The following is a 20,555-nucleotide window of genomic DNA, read 5'->3' on the forward strand; positions in this document are numbered from 1 at the left end:
ACAGGCAGGTTTCTCCACAACGCAGAGCCACAACATATTTACTCTCCTCTCGGCTCCTCCCCTTTCCACCAACCCCACCCCTTTACTTGACTCCATCCTCCCTCCAGAATTCCCCACATGCACGCTCAGATCCCAGGTGCAAATGACAGAGGCGATTCACTTGCAGGCATGTGTGCGCGTGTGTGTGTGAAAGAATGATCAAAAGGACAGAGAGGGGGAGAGAACAGGAAAAGACTTCTAAGTGTTTTCATCTGTGGACCCCTCATAAACTATAACAGTAGGATGTCTCTGGCAAATACCTCAGCACTTCACTCTATGACATTTGTAGAGACTGTTGTGGCTGGTTCTACTTTATGTGTATGATGAGTCATTTTCTACCTTGTATTACCACTGAGCAGGTCTGTGGCAGTAGCAGTTACAACTCTACTATCATGTGACCCTTTCTCTCAGGGTGTAGGCAGGGGCAGTGTAGAGCTGGTGGCCATATTTACCAAACGATTTGCATCTGTGTCAATCAGCCCTAAAGTAAACATATTTGTGGTGCTGCTATAGTGTGTGTGTGCCGTAGGCTACCGTGTCAGTATAAAAACCACAAGATAGAGACACGAGGCCCGTTTAATCTGGATAGACATATTTATTAGTTTCATATCTGAATGTACAAGCTAAGTTTGACAACAGGTAACTGACATGTTACTGTCTATACAGCAAAGACCACCAGCATCAGACCACTTTACAAAAGCCATCTGACTACACAGAGCTGTCCGGAACTCACTCTCTGAAACACAGCCCATGTGTTTGTACCACATGTGTAAGTGTGGTAGCCTATGGGTCAGATACAGTGCATGGGGCTTGGAGGTGAAAGGTATGATATATTCAGACCCTGTACACAACCCTGACTTCCTGCTTAAAGCCTGACTAAGGTGCCCAGTTCTATTTCACACGTTTCTTTCAATGACTCGGCAGGTTTCAGCTATTCTGTGTTGAGAAAACAGCTCTTTGGGTTGAATATTGATGATGAGCTAGGAGAAAATGCTTGGGGAAGGAGTGAAACAGAACTGGGCCAGGCTGGATCCCAACAGTGACCTCTTCTCCACAGTCCAGTCTGCAAAGGGCCCAACTGCCAAGTTGCTTCTACCCAACTTTTAAGGAGAAGAAAACCACTTCACAGGTTTGAGATCTAGCCCTTCCCTAGAGGGAAGACATACTTTGGCAACAAGCTTTGTGGAGAAACAGGCTTATTTTCATATAATTCTGTCACTCGTTCAAGTCAAAACATGCCCTATTTTGTGACACAAAATGGACGACTTTGCCAAAGTTTAGTAGGCTAGCAACCAAAAAAGTGCTTTCAAAAGTGCTTTCAAAATGTGATTAAATTACAAAAACATAAATTAAAGTATAGGTATGTGAACTTGTATCTGCTCCAGCCCTGATAAGGACAGGACATTTGTTTTACTAATAAAATAAAACATGTTAAGTCACAGGAAGTATATGGAAGACATACAGTATATTCCCCATATACTAAACCTATAAAACAATCTTGAAACAAAAGTTACACACACGGTCGCTCACACACTCACAAACAGAGGAAGTATGTAGCAGAGGAACTGGAACTGATGCTGGGGTACAAAGAAAGATTAACATAGTTATTGCCTCATTTCAACAGAACAATACACACACTGCAACCTGCAAAACAACTGTTTTACCATACATCTGGATTTATTCCAAAAATAGAAGATATACTGTTTATATATACTGTTTACATATATTACGTTTACATATTACCAAGAAGAAAAGCCACAACCTAATACAGGTTCAAATGTCACAATATTACATTTAAACAGTTCTGTGGGAGGGTGATATGCGGTTCCTTGACCCGGTGTTTGTGAAAGTGTGTGTGTGTCCGTGCGTGCGTGCACATACACCTGTATTTGTGTCACACAGGTGTGCTTTCATCACATCCACCGACCCTTCTTTAGACGTGAGAACACACTCTTTTTAGACAGAGCCTACACACACGCACACACACACGCACGCACGCACACAAAACAACCTGAAATGCTCCACAGACAGAGAAAGGCAGAAACAGAGAGATGCAGAGCAAGGGGGGAATTTTCCAAAAAAGAAGAGATTCTAATGGAACAATTTTCTCATAACATATGATCAAAATGTGCACTTCAGATCATGGGAAAACAAAAACAAAAAAAGGTTTACTGAAACGGCACAGTGACAGAAGTTGGCTTAGAGGATCTTTCAGTGTTCCCCTCTCCCTCACACCCCCAGCCCTCCCTGCACTGAGCTGAGGACAGAACCACAGCCTGAGGTCAGCGCCTCAACAAAGAGTTTAAGTGCAAAATCTAGCTCAGCCAAGGAGCCAAGCCAAACAACCCCGACGACAACATAAAGCTGAATCCCACACACACACACACGCACACACACACACACACACACACACACACACAGTCCCTGTGTGATGATGTTACTGTATACTTAGGAGACACTACTGTGGGAGCAGGGACACATTTATTGGTTGGTTGTTCTCAGTCCAGAAGCTTCCGCTCTCCCTGTGCCTCCCTCTTTTTCTGAATCAGCTCTGGACACTGACCTGGCAAGACAGCACTGCTGAACACCACAGGATGCTGTATAATGAAGTGTGTGTGTGTGTGTGTGTATGTGTGTGCGTGTGAGTGTCTGTGTGTGTACCGCATTTCTAGGCTGGGCCGTTTGCAGAGGGGGGCGTCTCTCTGTGGGGAGATGAGAAATGAACGGCGTTAAGATGGATACTTGCGTTAAACATAATTTTCATGTAGCACTTTACTCTGACAACTTCCTCTTCTCACCTCTCCGCCCTCAGAGAAAAGTCTTCAAGCCATTACATTTCAAACCTTCCCTTGTTCTTATTAATACACACGGTCACTGAACAGCCCCCTTCCTTTCATCAGCAGCTCAGGGCAACAAACGTAAACGGATCAGAGGCAAATTTCGTCGACCCATTTTCAAATCCCTAACGACGTCATCACGGATGATAATACATATTCCATTCCGCCCAATAGCTCACACAGGAAAGAACAGCGGAGAGGAAAGGCTCTGTGTCTGGCCGGTCGCGTGCGCGACAGCAACACGCTCTCAACATGGGACGGTCACATCGTTTCTAGAAGACTCCTCGCGCGCGCAGCTTACTTAGTGAGTGCTGCAGGGCGGTCTGTGGGGGGCCAGGGGCCGGGGTGGGTCGCGTCGCCGTCCTTCTCCTTCTTCTTGTCTTTCTTCTCCTCTCTGGTGGAGAGTCTGTCCAGGGGCGGCTTGTCCTCCTCACTAGAAGAAGAGAGGCCACAGCTGTCTAGACGGACCACAGCTCCAGAACTCAGCAGACTGGACACGTTCAGACTGGGTGACAGCAGCCCCGTCGTCAGTCACACTCAGTTAGTAGTAGACCATGCACACACACACACGCACTCGCGCACTTCTGCTTCAGTGCAAGTCTTGCACACGACACTTTCTTTTACAGTGGTTCGAGATCTCCATAAAGCCTGAACCCCAAGCCTTGCTCAAACATGACACACTGCCAGATCAGAGACACACACCTCTGTCTCTACATACCCTCTGACCGCTGGTCTGAATACTCTGGAGGGGAGAGGAGAACACAGGGGGAGAGAGGGGACAGGGAGGGGGAGGGAGGGAGGGAGGGAGGGAGAAGGGGACAGGGGGAGATGGGAGGAGGAGAAGCAGGAGGACAGACACGCGGGAGAGAGAGGGAGCAGAGAAACAGGGGCAGGGAGGGCAGCAGGATCAGGCAGGGTGTGTTTGGGCAGAGAGAGGAGAAGGGGTAGGAGGACAGGGTTGGTGTGAACAGTGAGACAGGGAGAGGAACAGACTGCACTGAAGTGGAAAGAGAAACTGAGTGTGTGTGTGCACGCGCGCGCTTGTGTGCACACCTGGTGAAGACCGCCCTCTCGTGTTTGGCATCCACGGTGAGTCGGAGGGTCTCTTTGCCGGCTACCGTGGTGATCGTCTCCGTGGTGACTGTGTCCGTGGAGACGGACTCGGTCTTCTCCTCCTCCTCCTCGCTGTCGGAGCCGCCTGATGAAGAGCTGTCCGACGCCACCAGGGGGGCCTTCCTCGCCACGCACACGCTCCACACGCAGGCTGCAGACGTGGAGGGGGGGGGGGTCACACGCCTTCATACATCCAGTAGAGACACGGACAAGAGAGATGTGCGTGTGTTCAAACTCACGGTTCCGATCCTGGTCCGGTTTAGTTCCGTCAGACCCACTGATCTCCGAGTCCACAGGAGAGCTGCATCTCGGACCCGTCTCTGAGCTGAGGACACACACACTCACACAGGGCTTAGAACGCTATGGAGATACACGTGCCCACACAGCATGCGCATGCACGTGGAAAGGCTAACGCACCAGCAGAAGGGTTGGAAGTCTGTAAACTTGGCCCAGCCTTTTTCCTCCGTCTCCGTGGTGACCGGCTGGGGGGCGACACTGTCCCAAGCTGAGATGCCAGCTCCTGCAGCGGGGGCCTTGGAGTTCACCTCCCCGAAATCAGCCGTCCAGCCAACGCCTGACAGAAATTCGACAAGTTAACTCGTGGTCACCATGAAACTACGGTGTAAGGCATAGCGTGCTCCGTGACCTGGCTGAGTGGGACTCACTCTGGGGGGGCTCCGTCGGGATCTCCTTCTTGACATTTTCCGCTCCCTCTTTTGGCCCCTCCCCCTCGTCCGTGTCGGAGCCCGGCGCAGGAGGGTCGGCGCAGGAGTTCGGCGCAGGAGCGTCGCTCGCCCCGTCGCTTTGAGACGGCGGCCTGTACCATTGAGAACCACCGAACCTGACAGAGAGAGAGGAGGACTGGCTCTATGTGTGTTCAAGGGCATTGGATCAATGTGTCCAGTCCACGGCGTGTGTGTGTGTGTACCTAGTTCTGGACTTGCCCTGCCTTGCATAGTTGATCTCTTTCTCTTCCCAGATGTCCTCCTCATCATCAAAGGGCTGAATTTTCTCCTTGGAGCACGCCTCAAACACGGTGGTGCTGGACTGCAGACGACACCACACACACACGCACGCACACAGCTTCTTACTATACCAGTGTTTCCTCGATGTTGATTTTGCCGTGGCAGCTGAATTTATGCCGCCACGGTATCAGAAATAGGGCTGTACAAAAGTCCGTGTATCAGCAGTGATTGTTAGAGTGCATGTCGGAGAATAGCACGGACACGCGCTTCACACCGCAGTTGGGATTGCGTGTGTGCGTCCTTGAGAACTGTAAGTCGTATAATTTATGTTGTCAGTTCATTTAAGCCTGTTATTGTATTAGTCTATAAATCTTGCAAATTTAAATTAAGTAAACTGGTGATTTTCATTGTTTGTATTCTTCCCCTGCTAGCTAAATTGCACGTCTGTTGATTCGATAGCGATTGCTGCCCTTGCTCACGTTTGTATTTTAGGTGCATTATTATGCTGAAGTAGTTTTAATTAATAAATAGTGGGTTTATTGTTATTACTTGCTACCGAATGCTCAGCCTATCAAGATCAAATGAAGCAGACAGTGTACATGCTTTCGAGTACCTTAATCGATAGGCTAGGCTACTTACCATGTACAATAAGTTGTTACGTCAATTATTAATTGGCAGCATTTCTGCCATTTAGAACATACTTTATGAGTGGAAGGTTTCTTTAAGTAGCCTACCTCTAGTAGCAGACCTGCCCCCACTGCTAAAAAGAATCCTAGAGGAAACACTGTATACCAACAGATACCAAGTGAATGGCCCATTGCAGCTACTCCGTAAAGTGGAGTTAGCATGCTGGTTAACTCACACTGTCCTCCCCTCCGTCAATGTTCATGTTGATCTCTGCAATACGGTCAAAGGTGGCACTGCAATGACAAGTGCAAATCCCTCCATTAGTACGTACACACACACACACACACAGAGAAACTTTGCTGAAACATAGATCGGCCATCTCTTACTTGATGCTGTCATCATGCTCGGCAAACTCCTCGTCGTTGAAGCCGAACTGATCCACAAAGTTTGCGGTCATCTGCTGGATCTGGTAGTCTGAGAAGGCCTGCAAAAATCCAGTCGCATCGCTACGGGTCAGCTAGTGGGCCAGGTCGTGGTTGTGTACACATGTGGGTGTGTATGTGTGTGTATGTGGGTGTGGGTGTAGTGTACCTGTTGCAGTGACATTTCATTGGGGAACGGGCTCTCCATGTCATCGTCCTCACTGGAGGAGTGCAGGTTGTGGGTGCTGACCTAAAACACAGCAAACAACGTTCAAACAGCATTTAACACAAGGAGACTCGCCGACTGCAGGCAAGACACCTGCAGTGAGGTGTTTACCAGGTCTACCGTGTTCTTCCTGTTGGTCTCTGTGAGGGTCTGGTCCACAAAGCTCTCCCAGCGCCCCCTGCAGTCTTCAGGTAGCTCTGCAGCCAGGGAACACACCACGCAACCACAGCCAGTCAGATGGAACCAGCGACAGTTTGTTATGAAAAGTGGACTGGGTATAACACACACACACACACACTCGCGCTCTCTCTCTCAGACTCACCTGTGATGAGACTGCTAATATGGGTCTGTACAGGGCCTTTCTCCAGGTTCTGGACCACTGTGTTGGCAATCCTGGTCAGGTGACCCATGTAGCCCCTCCTCATTCCCCCGCCTGCCCTGGAAACATAAGTGACGACACACTGACGCTCCGGGGAAGCAGCACATCAACGCAACAGAAACACTGTAGCCAGACGGTCGCTTACTGTATCTTGTCATTCTCCTCCCAGGCCTCTAGAATCCTCTGGACCAAGCGACAGTGCTGGAAAAGCTGGGCGAGAGACACAGAGAGAAAGCCAGAGGGAGGGGTGGAGATATTTTGAGAGTCTCACAGGTGCTGCACCAAATCAGGACACATGCACTCAAGCGGAGATGACACCTACATGTGCCACCAGCGTGTTGTGAGAGACGTCAGGAGCCACGGACGGCTCTGGAGGTTTGGGACTGGGTGGGGCCTGTTCCTGCTGGGGCTCCTTGACAAGCCCGGAATTTTCCTGGGGCCCTGGGCCTGGCTGGGGCCTCCCCTCCTGGGCAGAGTGGCAGAGGACACCGGCCACACACAGCTCCACTTGGAAGTGCAAGAAGTTATTCCAGATGAACTTAAAAAACAAGTCCTGCAAAATAAAAAAGTCACGTATCACCATCTTGATGAACATCGTATTTTTCAACTGAACACCTATGAACAGGCCACTTTCTCGACTATGGTAATATTCCGTCTTGCGTCTCCGGTGTTGGCGAGTATCTCACCAGAAGCAGGTCCAGGGAATTGAGCCTGCAGAGCTCCTGGAGGACCCCCGTGTTCGTGGGGGAACTGGTCTGAGAGCCGCTCTGCAGCAGAGACGCCACCAGTCTGGCTGCGTGGAGACGGCTGTTGCCCAGCGGCTCCTCCAGCACGCCCAGGGTGGTCAGCATGGGGCCCCGCTACACAAACACAGGACACAGAAACTCTTGACCTCACAGAGACGGCATCTGCTCAGGCCTAAACACACAGTGGGAAAGTCTTGTACTGTGGAAATCCCTCAAATGTGCTTCACTATGGGGGGGGGGGGGGGGGGGGTCATTTCATTGGATGTTCATGTCACGTTTAGACACGTCTGTGTGTACAAAGGACTTGTGGGTGTTTACCTTGGGCGGATCCAGCAGCAGTTGATGGAAGTCTGTGAGGTGGGGGAGGATAGCCAGAAGGATGCTGCTGTTGACTGGGTAACATCTCTCACATCCCTGAGCACACACATCCATCAGACTCTCCAACCTAAAACACACACACACACACACAAGTTGACAGCAGTACAGTTTATTCTTTTCCGACGTCTTAAAGACGGACACAGACAGAGCCAGTCCCACTCACACAGGCCTCCTGATCTCCAGCAAGGTGAGAAGCACTTGAGTTCCGTTGACGATGCAGCTCTCCGTCCTGCCTCCCTCAAACATGTTCTTCAACAGCTGTCCCACACACTCCTGACTGTGGAAACACAGAGGATCATGACATCAGCTGTATGTGTGTGTATGTGTATGTGTGTGTGTGTGTGTGTGTGTATGTGTGTGTGTGTGTATGTGTGTGTGTGTATGTGTGTGTGTGGTTGGTTGCAAGGGGGGGACACTCACGACTCCAGAACAGCGAGCAACGGGTCAGGCACGGAGTTCTCCTGGAGCTGATTGGCCTGGTCTCTGCTGAGACGAATGATGTCACACACCGTCTGAGACGCATTGGACTGTCTCTGAAAAGTGCACGCACATCGGGCTCACATCCTTTGTGTCGCCGGTCGCGTGGGTTTTGCCTGTGTTTGTTTCTATGTCGACATGGTTGTGCGTGTGCTCCGCGTCTCACCTCGTCATCGATCCCTGGGTGAATGAGCTCAATGAGCCTCTGGGCGAGTCTCTCCTTATTCAGCCACTGCAGAGAAAGATCGCTGTTGTTGTTCCATTACGCTCCATACACTAAGTGGGGAGTCGTGGCCAAGTTGAGTGTGTATGCGTGTGTTTGTGTGCGTCTCACATTAAGTGTCTCCTGTCGAAGAGGGGCCGGCTCCACACAGCTGATGAGGCGCAGCAGCAGATCCATCATGGCCGACGCATCGATGTGCTTCAGCACCAGAGGCAGGAAGCCCTCCTTCTCACGCAGGAACCAGATCACCTACAGAGACGACAGCTGAATACGGCTGAGTGGACGTAGAGGGCTACGTTACCAGAAGAACACCCCACTGGCTGTGATGACAACACGTTTTAAATAACACTTGAACACACACCGAAATCAGTGCGTCCATATCAATGTCCATTCAGAAGCCTTTCCAAGGTTTCTTTCCAAGGGCCATCTGAAGGGACATTGATATGGACACTGATACACTTCTCACTAGTCACTTTACACACTGTCACTTTCAGCTACTGGTTGCATTATCAGCAATATTGCACTATTGTACTTCGCTGTCTTAGGTTAGCATAGGTTTATAAGGTTAGTATAGGTTATTTCAGCTACTGGTTGCACTATCAGCAATATTGCACGATTGTACTTCACTTGTCTTAGATTAGTATAGGTAATCATGTATTTAGATGTGTGTATGTGTGTTTAGTATACTGTATTGAATATTGTATATTATTTGTATTTGTATATGAGGAGGTGTACTATATTTTACAGAACATAGATGTAATCTATGTTCTGTGTACTTATATGTTATGCCAGGTTGCTTTGCGTTGTCTTGTCCTAAGAATTTCAGTGCCCAGTCTGACCCTGTGTTGTTCTGTGCATCTGACAATAAAAGACTTGAACTTGAAATGTGTCCCTGGCTCTTGGTCACATATGGCATGATTTGACAGAGGCTAAGACCGTGAGAAGGGGGTGAGCATAGATACAGGAAGGTATTGGAGTTTCAGCTTCACTGTCTTACTGTAACAAAGTGGTGGGTGTATTGGAGGTTGAGGTGTAGATGTGCAGAGGATTTTGGAGTCCTCTGTGTGTGTGTGTGAGTTTGTGTGGGTGTGTTACCTGCTCTGTCTTGCGTGTGATAAGATTCCCAATGGTCTTGCTGAAGAAGGAGGCGAGGAGGGGGTTGAGGGGGGAGGGCTGCTCCAAAAAGGCATACAGGGTTTCCAACAGCGGCTTCTCGTTCCCCAGCTTATCATTAATTACAGCGACATCACACGTCAGCAGCTCACATGCTATGTTAGGGTACCTGCAACAAATACAGGCCCAGTCAGTCACAGACCTCCACGTCCTGGCCTAGCCAGAACTCTTTCAGAAACCACACTGGTGTAGACATGTCCATGTACTAAGGCTAAGAGATATGGCTATTTTCCCCCTATTAACCATCCCAGATTTTGCACAGTTGGTGAAAGTAAGACCATAGCATTTTCGGAGGGGACGTGTCTCTAACACCAATATCGGATATGTTTTATGAATTTTGGGCTTGAGCCTTCGTTTCTGGACCGACTAAGATCCTGTAAACTATACAGTGGGCAGTGTATAGTCTACTACCACACTCACTTGAAGCGCCAGGTTTCCTCCACACCAGCAGGGGGCTCTGTAGTTATGAGACGAAGCAGCTCCTGCATGCAGCTGTCCTGAGACAGGAACAGGAGGAGCCTTGCGCGCATTGAGACAGAAAACCACTCTTTGACATTGGCACAAACAAACAGGCTACTCAAAGGAAATGCTAATGATGTTACCCCATTAGTCCTGTAAGGCCTATAATGCGAAAGTAACCTGCGGTTCTGGGCCTTGCATTCCTGCAGCACATCCTCCTCGTCCATAAGCTCTGTGAGTGTGACGTCCTCCTTATCCAGTAGAGCCTCCAGGTGGGACGAAGTGTGCAGGTCAAACTTCCAAAACATGGCTGCTGCGGTCACAAGCTCACACACTCAGCTAGGAGAGGAGAGATTGAGGCAGGTTGTAAACTAAACGGAGAACTTGAGAAAAGAATACATCTACATGATGTGATAGGCACTGTTTATATGTGTGTATCGAGACTAACTGTCCGTCTTACCCGTGGATATGGAGTGTCCTCAGTCAGTGCTCTGTGAGCACACGGACCTGGGTCTCGAAGATTGCAGGTGGCCTGGATATAGAGCAGCATGGGTGTCTGCAGTCAACAACACAGCTCTCTCACATTCACTCTACACCCCACACAATCTCACACCACAAGCACAAACGAACTCTCACACGTAGAGATGTCTGCAACCTGAAAGAAATGTGGGTGGGGAGTCTGAGTAGAGGTGAAACACGCACTGGTAGTCATCCTGCTGCAATCTTCCCACTGTTTCGTCATGGAAAATAATAGGCCAACTCTTGAAAAGCAAGACTTGGGATCATTCCAGACTCCAGTGGGGCAAAATAGTGCGTTGCCTCTTTCAGGAAGCTTTCTCTGTAACCGAGTTAAAGATGCATGTCTGTATAATGACATTATCCAGCTTCCTCTGAGACACACACTCGACAGAGGTTCAGAGGTTCTGCCAACAGACTGAGGGCAAGCTCTGCTATCATAATACACTGTTGTCCAACTATTATCTGGGGTGATGTCATTATCTGTTTACTGCTGAATAGATCTACTATCTCTGGTATCCAGTGTTTGTTGTGAACTATAGCCCAATTGTTCTCACACATGTAATATTAAGCATAAAGCCACCTGACCTTGACTCAGACAGTGGTGTCACAAAGAACTTTACACAGTGTGCCAGGTTCCTGAGTGTGTTTCACTGCAAACAACTGTTAGGAGACTGGCCAACCACCACATAATGTAGTTTGTTGTGGTTGATGTAACTCGAAAGCACACAGCCTGTCACATGATTTGAAATGCACTGTCATTTGAGATGTATTACAGGTTATTTTTCAGGGCAGGCACATATAATGAAGTCAATATGCCAAGAATGGCTCCAGTCACCATACAGGTGGTTTGGAGACCACTGGGGTTTAGCCTAACAAAACCAAAACAGCATATTTTCAAGGATGCGTGACTGTGATGGCACCTGCTTTCCAAGTATAAGTAGTATGTACGCATGTAACATAATTATGTAATTTATCATATTATTTGAAGTCGACTGAGCTTTGACAATGACATGGCTAGTAAGCTTTCTAACTGGGGCCTGCACCAGTAATGACATCGCAGGCTAATTTGTGAAACTAGTCAGCAGTCGCAGGGACTGGTGTGACCGATCAGCACACAATCACTGCTACAGTAGCTTCCACCAGCTAGCCAACAACAACATAAGCATAAATATGTTGTGGCCTTCACTTTTAGTCAATGCCGTTGGCCAACACACCAGCAGCGCTAAAAACAACTGGTCCATTATAGTCTACATTTGACAAGGTAAACAACTAACACCAAAGACAAAGCCTGTAAAAACGTATCTACCTTACCTTGACCCGCCAGATTACACTAGCCTGCTCTGGCCTATTTTTCATATGTCCCAGGCCAGTCAGCTGTGCAGTTGCACATCCCCAGACTGTCCGTTTCACCCATCATTCATCATCATTGCAAAATCGGTCACAAATCTGACGAATGTCTAGGTAGATGAGTCGGTATGGGCCAGGTTCCGTTTTGATTTAAACCTCGCGTCTAATTAAAGTGCAAAATACATCGATTAAACTGATCGTTTAGATCCAGGATAGCATCTGGACTCTAGCTCAGCTAGCTAACTGCAACAGCAAAAGAATCTCGCTGCTGTCATATTTCAAAATCAAAATGGCTGGCTCTGTCACGGGAACGCGCAAGAAAAGTTGTAGACTAGCTAGCTCTAGCTACGTTATACAGTACAGTAGCCGTGGGTAACACGTGTTTGTAACATAATGCACAATGATTTACACAGTTACATCAGAACTCCAAACTTGCGTTTAATATTTAGAATGTCGGATCTAACCAAACGCATCACGATCCCGGTGTGAATCGGTGAGATTTGTTGATAGGTAAAGAAACTGGCTATAGCCACTCACGCTAGTGCTGGTTGACGCATTGCGTATGACGTTTTCACCCGGCTTGTCTTCTCCGCTCTGGTTTCCTCCGCAGAAGGTCTTTCTGTTTGTAGCCGCTTAGCATTATGTCGAACGTGGTGGATACTAAGCTCTACGACATCCTAGGAGTTTCGCCCTCCGCCTCCGAAAACGAGCTGAAAAAGGTGTGTTGTCTTATAACGACGCTTGTATGTTAGTACAAGTTTGGTAACAAGCGATTTAGCGGGAAAAAAACGTGGATGATATTTTGATCTGGCCTTGCTTGTCGAGACGATGCCTGCTAGTCAGTCTGGCTAGCAAAACTGGCTAGCGAAGCCAGAATGAAAACGATAGCCTGCTAACTTTATCTAGCATCGCTAGCAGCCAAACAGACTAGCGCGATAACGTTTGGCTAACTCACGAGGCTAGAAGTGTTACAGTAGGCTTTATCGTTAGTGTAGTAGTGTAGTTTGTTGGCGCAAGTTTAAACTATATTAATTTATCAAGTCGTCGATATGTTTAATTATATCAGTAATATCGAGTATGCTAAGGACGGACACTTGCTAGCTTAAGCTAGCTAACGTAATGTACTGACTACTGTACAGTGCAGCCATACCATATTCCAGAAAGACTGAGCAATACAGGACACACGCAATACCTCCACGTACAGAGCTAGCTAGTTCCTCAAGCAACGATCTGCTTAACAATGTTAATAACATATCAGATTCAACTATCTTACTAGTTAGAGCTAACTATGACTGTAGATGGGTGAGGTTAAATCGTAATAGTTGGATGAGTTGGTGATTCTTTTGTTCAAAAAAACAAAGTTACTGCTGACTGTAGCTAGCTAGCTAGCTAACGGCTTCGAGCCGTTCAGCATATAGCTATCATAAGCTCTTGGTGGCTAATAGCACTAGTAGCTAGCCAGCCATTCAGATGATGCTAATCTAGGTAGATCCCAACTTGACCAGGTATAGACATGCTCTCAGTGAACCATTAGTAGTATGATGACACGAGTATAACAACTATATTTAGATCGACTGAGATCTACAGTGGTTATCCAGATATTTTACTCGACCGATATCTAAAACGATTTATCAACAAGATGACTTGACTATATTGTAGTCGTGTGCTGTCTAAGGCCATCATTTTTTTCGTCTGTGTAGGCATATCGCAAATTGGCCAAAGAGTATCATCCCGACAAGAATCCTGATGCCGGGGACAAGGTATTTAACACTAAAACTTATCAGAGCAAATTTTAGATCACAGCAAGACCCAACCTCTGAAATATGCTTAGTCAATTTTTCAAAACGCGTGTGTTCCTCTAACTCTCATGATCTCTGTCCAGTTTAAGGAGATCAGTTTTGCCTACGAGGTGTTGACAAACCCAGAGAAGAAGGAATTGTACGATCGCTATGGGGAGCAGGGGCTACGGGAGGGTGGAGGTGGAGGAGCTGGCATGGATGATATCTTCTCCCACATCTTCGGCGGGGGGCTCTTTGGGTTCATGGGGGGTCAAGGCAGGGGGGCCCGCAACGGGGGCCGGAGGAGAGGCGAGGACATGGTGCACCCCTTAAAGTGAGTACAAGTGTGGGGGGAAAAGTGATGTGCTTTTGTGTACGTATATTATTTTGTTTTTTGCGGATCCCCTAATGTTCTCCTGTGTTTGACACAGGGTCTCCCTGGAAGACCTCTACAACGGCAAAACCACCAAACTCCAGCTTAGCAAAAATGTCCTGTGTGTTAGCTGCAATGGGTGAGTTTTGTCTGTCTTTATATTAAATATGTATTTAAAATTCATAATAAAAAAATTAAATCCAGGTAAAACCATAATATGCCTTTGTCTTGCCTTTTCAGTCAGGGGGGTAAGGCTGGAGCAGTGCAGAAGTGTGTAGCTTGCCGAGGGAGAGGCATGAGGATTATGATCAGACAGCTGGCTCCTGGCATGGTCCAGCAGATGCAGTCAGTCTGCACAGACTGCAACGGAGAGGGTAATGGATATACACACGCTCGCCACAACGACCCTCGCTCTGTCAAAAAAAATACAGGGCCGTAGTTTACATTGACGGTGTGTGTGTCCGTGCGTAGGCGAGGTGATCAACGAAAAGGACCGCTGTAAGAAGTGCGAGGGCCGCAAGGTGTCCAAGGAGACCAAGCTCTTGGAGGTGCACGTGGACAAAGGCATGAGACACGGCCAGAAGATCACCTTCACCGGGGAGGCGGACCAAGCGCCAGGCACTGAACCTGGGGACATCGTTCTGGTGCTGCAGGAGAAGGAGCATGAGGTAACCCCACGTCCACCAGATGGTATATCGAAGCCCATTTACAGGGTCTGTATGTAGACCTGGAGAGAAATCCATTACTGTGCGCAAGTGTGACATTGTGGATGTTTTCTTGACAGGACTTCCGTCGGGACGGCAACGACTTACACATGACCCAGCGCATCGGCCTGGTCGAGGCTCTCTGTGGCTTCCAGATTGCCGTCACACACCTGGATGGACGCCAGCTTGCGGTCAAATACCCCCCTGGCAAAGTCATTGAGCCAGGTACATGCCCATCCTCAGGTCACAGCAATTAAATGAGTATTTCTCCTTATGCGTGGTATTAAAGTGTGTGTGTGTTTCAGGGTGTATACGGGTCGTTAAGGGAGAGGGCATGCCCCAGTACAGGAACCCGTTTGAGAAGGGAGACCTGTTCATCAAGTTTGATGTTCAGTTCCCTGACAACAACTGGATTAGCCCTGAAAAACTCACTGTGAGTATTACAATCTTCACTCCTAGTCTTGACTCACTGTGAGTATTACAATCTTCACTCCTAGTCTTGACTCACTGTGAGTATTACAATCTTCACTCCTAGTCTTGATACCCTACCTTACATCTGGCACACTGCATGTAAAGGTTGGAATGAAATGCTAATAGTTACTCCTTCTGGCTGATGGGTTAGGCGGTTGTTCCTCTGTAAATGCTTATCCAATCTACTAAAGTGCTGGATTTGTGGGAGTTTTTAATGAGAATTGGGTTGTGTGTGTGTGTATCTCATCTCTGCTTGCCTACTGTCGGTGTGTTTGTAGGAACTGGAGGACCTGCTCCCTGGACGTGCGGAGGTTCCGGTAATCTCCGCGGACGCCGAGGAGGTTGACCTGCAGGATCATGACCGGGGGTCTGGGGCCGGAGCCGGGGCTAGGAGGGAGGCCTACAACGACAGCTCTGATGAAGAGGGGGGCCCACAGGGCCCAGGGGTGCAGTGTGCACATCAGTAGAGACTCACACACATGCCACACATCAAATGTAACACACACGCGCACACACACACCTCCGGTTGTACTGCTTATACCAGTTAAGACCCTCCATGTGCATACATACAATTCCCTCTCCTGTCCTATAGAAAGGACATACACACACACATATATATACACACACACACACAGTTTCAATGGGACCGGCCATCAGGCAGCAGCTGGATGTGTGACAACCCTATCGTGTTTCTGGACAGCAGGCCCTCCCATTCAGAGTTCCCAGGGGCCACAAGCCCTGCCTAGGGGCCCACTTCTCAGCTGGACCCAACCCACATAATGTCATCTTTGGCTTCTACCTTTCGCTGTGGAACACACCGGTCTTGTGTATAAAATGCAAATATTGTCATCTCGTTTAACGTGTAGTGTATTCTGTCACAAGTGCATGCTGCTTCAACCAGGAGAAATACAATTTCTAGAAGGCCCAGGTTCAAAGCTCAACACACGCACCTGATACCCAGACCTGTGTATTCTTAAGTTACTGCTATAAAAGTGATCAGATTAACTGGTTTCCTAAAGCATGTCTTTTTTACACAGCCTGCTGAGTCACACAGGAAACTATTATACTTGTTTCCGGTGCGCGCAAACCCTCGTGTCTTGTCACAGAGAGACTTCCTTGTTCAGGTTGGTCTCCACCGATCACAACCCTAGCTAGATCATTAGTAAGGCCTGTTATCAAGTAAACCGATTTCTTTGTTCAGATCTTTAGCTTTTGTGTTTTTGTTTCACAGTGAGTGTGTGAAGCCACAGCTTGAGCCCAAGGCGTCTTGATATTTTCAGCCTGAGGGCAAAGCTAAACGGGTGTGGGTACATGCACGTGTCTGTGCGTTTGTATCTGTACAGGTATGAGTGTGTGTGTGTGACGTGCTCCAGAGGCTCCGTGCATCAGAGCTGCTGTGGAATGTTTTGGCTTCATGACTCGTAGATGTTTCTGCTCTGTGTTAGGCAACAGTGTGAGCAGACCCTGTTTAAGGTCAGTTATGTACATATACATATATATAAAAATAAAAAACATTAGAATGTGTTGATTGGTTTGAGGCTCATGATAAGGAGCCAGAGGTTTTTCTTTGAATGTGACGAGCCCAGAGGGAAAACCTCTGGACCCTGTCCATGTCCTCCTGCATTATACACATCTCTCTAAACCAGTAGAACTGTCACACAACACTCATGGTCCAAACTCATGGACATTCACCACTTTGAACCCCCATCTGCTATGCTATAGCGTTGACCAGCCCAGTCCTGGCGATGGGGGGGGGGGTCCTCTGTTCTGGCTGTGTGAGAAGGCTGTTGAGCCAGGTGCAGATGGAGGGAGCAGATGGAGCCATGGGGCTGTTTCATTGTATATGTCATATATAGTCTGCAGGAAGGAGTGCCGCCTGATCTCTACAGACAACGACAGGAGTCTTTAATAAATGATGTTATTGTTGATGCTCAAGTTTGTGAGGATGAGAATTAAACTGTATAATAAACTCAAGTTACCATCCACTGTCTCTGCATATGCTTTGGACCGTAGCTGGGACTGGAAATATGTGAACGTTAACCAAAAATGACAATCTTTAGGTCACTACATTTCTTTTAGTAAGAGCCAACATTGTTCTTAGAGTAATCGGTGTCAGTCGATAGGCTCTTTCTCCAGAGGTATAGAAGCGTAGCCAGGCGTGGCTCATTGAGAAGGGGGCAGTGTGTAAAGCTCACAGCCACTGTAGCCAGCGTCAGTCCGCCCCTTCCTCCGTCTCGGCGCCCTGGAGGACCACCGGAGCCAGCAGCTCCTTGAACCCTGCTGTGTTCCTGCAGAGGGAGAACACAACAAGAGCTGCAGAACAAGGGAAAGGTGGGGTTTTTGGAGGGCCCGTCCTATGAAACGTCCTACGGCGGAGGTCCTTACCTGTCTCGTTTGGACTGCATCACATAGGAGCGTTCCCTCCTCACCTGCTCCAGTCGCTCTCGTACCACGGTCTTCTGCTGACTCTTATCCTCCTGAGACACGCGACACACATGTTCAACACTGAGAAGAACACAGCTGTAGGCTACTCACCTATGGGAGGTTATGTGTGTGTGTGTGGCCTGCTCACTTGTGGTAGGTTGTGTGTGAGGTGTCGGAGCCTGTCTTTCTGTTTCAGGCCCAGCAGGTCTTCTTCTGACTTCCTGTTGTGAATGATGGACAGGCGCTCCTGAACCTGAGACAGTTAGGAAAAGGGCAGCCTTAACACAATTTTTTCAAATAGATATTGACAGATAGGTAAATGATGTATGACTTACAGGATGACTTTGTCACTAGGAGGATTCTAGGGCATGTGTCTCCCTCCTCTCTCACCCGTAGCAGTTGTCTCTCTCTGTCTCTCTGCTGCTTGTGCTCCACCTTCTTCTGCATGTCCACCAGACTGCGCATCGTTCTCTCCCTCTCCATCACAGAGACGGGCTCCCGGGTTCTCTCTCTCTCTAGCATAGACTCTTGCATTCTCGCACTCTCAGGGACACTTGATTCCGTCTGCGAGGCATAAGAGGTATTGTATTTTGATCATTTGCAGTATAACTTTCCTTTATAAATCACAATAGGCTGGCATGGTGACTAATGTATAGTACTGAAAGCACTGCTGTATTTCTGTGGTGGTCGGACAGAGGTATGTGTTGCATTCGGAGGTACCTGGTCTACAGCGGATTGATCCAGTCCACTTTGAGCCCAGGGCTCAGTGGCTGGGTGGCACACTTCCTGTTCTGCTGGCTGCCCTCCCACAGCGCCCAGGTAAGCAAACTCACTGGACGCCGCTGCGAGTATGTCATCATTGCTCTCCTCCTCCATAGGAACACTGCTCATCCCAGCCTTCTCCTCAGGCACAGAGTGTGTGCGTGCCACTTCAACAGCTCCCGTGGTCTCTGTGTGTGTGACCGGGGTGTGTGTGTACAGATCCACATCACACCCTGCTTCTCCCGTCTCCAGCGGCGTCCTCAGGGCCTGGTCACCCCCACCAGTAGCAGACTCTCTCTGTAGCACAGCATCGGAGTACACGCGGGTCAAGTGGCAAACTTTGCGAGGCGGATGGAATTAACTTGCTGTCGTTGAGACAGATAGAACTCAGAAAGGAGCGCCTGACCAGATGGTGAACCAGCGATGTCGTACCTGTCCGATGTTGACGGTGTGGCCTTCAGTCTGTCTGGGTCCTGGTCCAGCTTTCGAGCTAGACTGGAACAGAGAGGAGTCGAGCACCTCCAGCTGTCTTGCCCCGCAGCCTGTCTCCTCCGGGGGGTTTGTGTCCCCAACGGAGTGTCCAGGTGTGTCGCACGGACTCACACCTTGCACACTGCAGAAGGAATCCTGCTCCATCGCTGCGGCAGACACGTCCTGGACAGAAACACGGACCTCCGCATGGTAACGTACACCGTGTTCACAACCACAGTTCCGTAATTCCATGAGAGGGACTTACTGTAGCTGCTGCCTCTGGAGGTTTGCTCCAGGCCAGGGTGATGAGAGAGTCCTGTTTCTCAAAGATCTGGGGTGTCTTGGTTGGACTGCCCTCCTGGCCCACCTTAACCCCTCCATGTGCACTCTCCAATCCATGTGCACTCTCCCCTTCAGTGGAGGTGTGGGAGCTGGCTTGGTGGGTGTTGGAGGAATCCACCGTGGGTGGGATGCATAGGATCTCCAGGTAGGGCAGATCCTCAAAGGTCTCTCCGCAGCCTGTACACACACACATCCTTAAACGGCCACAAAGAAGTGTGTGCGCGCGTGTGTGTGTATGATTCGAACTACCTGTACAGGTATCCTGTCTCTCCCTCCTCCCGTCAGTGGCAACCTGGTTCCCATCCATGGCCCTCTGCTCCGGTATTGTGTCTGTGACATTATTCTGGGCTGGGATTGGTGGAGAGGGTTCCGGGCAGGGGTCAGGGGGGAGGAGGGAGGAGGGGATGGGCGGGGCCTCCGAGGTCAGGAGAGTGAGCAGACAGTTGAGACGAGGGTTTCTGAGATCCCACTCATGCTCCTTCCTCAGGGCCAGTAGATGCTGCTCCCTCTGATCCACACACACAAAGGAGATGAACACATTTCTTAATAATAGAAATCAGAACAACACTCTATATGTGTTCGAGTGAACCTTGCTCCATGGGTGTGTTCTTACCATGTCCACCAGAGAGGGCAGTACTGCAGAGACCTGGGCCTCCTGGAGATCCATGAGCTGGGTCAAGAGGACCAGGGCACAGGCTCCCCACTCGGACTGGGAAGAGGGCCCTACTGACTCCAGGGTCTGGTCTTGGGTCTGGGTCTGGGTCTGGATGTGGATGTGGATCTGGTCCTGGGTCTGGTCTTGGGTCTGGGTCTGGATGTGGATCTGGTCCTGGGTCTGGTCTTGGGTCTGGCCCTGGGTCTGGATGTGGGTCTGGCCCTGGGTCTGGATGTGGGTCTGGTCCTGGGGGTGGATGTGGGTTTGGTATTGGGTCTGGACGTGGGTCTGGCCCTGGGTCTGGTCTTGGGTCTGGCCCTGGGTCTGGATGTGGATCTGGTCCTGGGGGTGGATGTGGGTCTGGTATTGGGTCTGGTCCTGGGTCTGGCCCTGGTTCTGCATCTTGGCTGTTTCGGTTTGGGACTGAGGCTGAAGCTGGAGTATAGGAGATTCCTGGGGTGACTGGGTATGAGTGTGTGTCTGCAGAATGGCATGTGTGTGTTTCATCTTCCTCACACACGCCTCTCTCAGAGCAACCTCCCTCTGCTGGGTAAGCACTAGAAGAAAACGTCAACACTTACTGTTAGACTGCATCGACAGGTTCCATAGTGCATAACAGACAGACAGACAGGACTACAAAACGAC

At 49.1% G+C, this 20,555-nt stretch overlaps 3 protein-coding genes across 6 annotated transcripts; 1 reads left to right on the plus strand and 2 right to left on the minus strand.

Annotated features, from left to right (window-relative positions):
* Positions 1–610: 610 nt before the first annotated feature.
* On the minus strand, positions 611–12,599 carry ppp6r2b (protein phosphatase 6, regulatory subunit 2b). Of its 4 annotated transcripts, none has more exons than XM_062461722.1 (26): positions 12,468–12,599; positions 10,525–10,719; positions 10,245–10,403; positions 10,026–10,124; positions 9,528–9,714; positions 8,544–8,681; positions 8,376–8,441; positions 8,153–8,265; positions 7,896–8,009; positions 7,673–7,799; positions 7,295–7,468; positions 6,931–7,161; positions 6,754–6,818; positions 6,552–6,667; positions 6,350–6,426; positions 6,173–6,253; positions 5,968–6,065; positions 5,817–5,874; positions 4,918–5,036; positions 4,655–4,830; positions 4,407–4,563; positions 4,229–4,314; positions 3,930–4,140; positions 3,595–3,618; positions 3,178–3,309; positions 611–2,741 (listed from the first exon to the last, which is right to left on the minus strand). In XM_062461722.1, exons 3-26 carry the CDS (start codon positions 10,370–10,372, stop codon positions 2,708–2,710), a joined length of 2,811 nt encoding a protein of 936 aa, XP_062317706.1. In that variant the 5' UTR covers positions 10,373–10,403; positions 10,525–10,719; positions 12,468–12,599; the 3' UTR covers positions 611–2,707. The 4 variants fall into 4 exon arrangements, with proteins under 4 accessions (XP_062317706.1, XP_062317704.1, XP_062317705.1 ...); XM_062461720.1 differs by having other exon boundaries at positions 6,341–6,426; XM_062461721.1 differs by lacking the exon at positions 12,468–12,599 and adding an exon at positions 11,895–12,428 and having other exon boundaries at positions 6,341–6,426.
* Positions 12,490–16,110, plus strand: dnaja2b (DnaJ heat shock protein family (Hsp40) member A2b). The gene is made up of 9 exons (XM_062461726.1): positions 12,490–12,649; positions 13,631–13,690; positions 13,813–14,042; positions 14,140–14,220; positions 14,322–14,455; positions 14,553–14,749; positions 14,866–15,010; positions 15,091–15,218; positions 15,535–16,110. The coding sequence occupies exons 1-9, from the start codon at positions 12,572–12,574 to the stop codon at positions 15,721–15,723; spliced, it is 1,242 nt and encodes a 413-aa protein (XP_062317710.1). The 5' UTR covers positions 12,490–12,571; the 3' UTR covers positions 15,724–16,110.
* Positions 16,111–17,233: 1,123 nt separating this feature from the next.
* On the minus strand, positions 17,234–20,023 carry LOC134020644 (uncharacterized). The gene is made up of 9 exons (XM_062460805.1): positions 19,869–20,023; positions 19,505–19,763; positions 19,179–19,432; positions 18,875–19,096; positions 18,401–18,739; positions 18,071–18,244; positions 17,829–17,933; positions 17,642–17,733; positions 17,234–17,544 (listed from the first exon to the last, which is right to left on the minus strand). Exons 1-9 carry the CDS (start codon positions 19,920–19,922, stop codon positions 17,469–17,471), a joined length of 1,575 nt encoding a protein of 524 aa, XP_062316789.1. The 5' UTR covers positions 19,923–20,023; the 3' UTR covers positions 17,234–17,468.
* Positions 20,024–20,555: the final 532 nt, after the last annotated feature.

Source organism: Osmerus eperlanus, chromosome 5 (assembly GCF_963692335.1).
Source record: "Osmerus eperlanus chromosome 5, fOsmEpe2.1, whole genome shotgun sequence".
Taxonomy (NCBI): domain Eukaryota; kingdom Metazoa; phylum Chordata; class Actinopteri; order Osmeriformes; family Osmeridae; genus Osmerus; species Osmerus eperlanus.

Bases quoted from the DNA above. Each gene is read 5' to 3' on its own strand.
- LOC134020644 (XM_062460805.1), bottom strand. From the start codon at position 19,922: ATGGATCTCCAGGAGGCCCAGGTCTCTGCAGTACTGCCCTCTCTGGTG. The intron at 19,764-19,868 runs GTAAGAACACAC...TGTGTGGATCAG, and splicing joins TGCCCTCTCTGGTGGACATG to AGGGAGCAGCATCTACTGGC. The intron at 18,740-18,874 runs GTACGACATCGC...GCTGTGCTACAG, and splicing joins ACACCGTCAACATCGGACAG to AGAGAGTCTGCTACTGGTGG.
- ppp6r2b (XM_062461720.1), bottom strand. From the start codon at position 10,372: ATGTTTTGGAAGTTTGACCTGCACACTTCGTCCCACCTGGAGGCTCTA. The intron at 8,682-9,527 runs GTAACACACCCA...TCGTCTCTGTAG, and splicing joins TCACACGCAAGACAGAGCAG to GTGATCTGGTTCCTGCGTGA. The intron at 6,668-6,753 runs GTAAGCGACCGT...TTATGTTTCCAG, and splicing joins GAGGAGAATGACAAGATACA to GGCAGGCGGGGGAATGAGGA.
- dnaja2b (XM_062461726.1), top strand. From the start codon at position 12,572: ATGTCGAACGTGGTGGATACTAAGCTCTACGACATCCTAGGAGTTTCG. The intron at 14,043-14,139 runs GTGAGTACAAGT...TGTTTGACACAG, and splicing joins GACATGGTGCACCCCTTAAA to GGTCTCCCTGGAAGACCTCT. The intron at 15,219-15,534 runs GTGAGTATTACA...GTGTGTTTGTAG, and splicing joins TTAGCCCTGAAAAACTCACT to GAACTGGAGGACCTGCTCCC.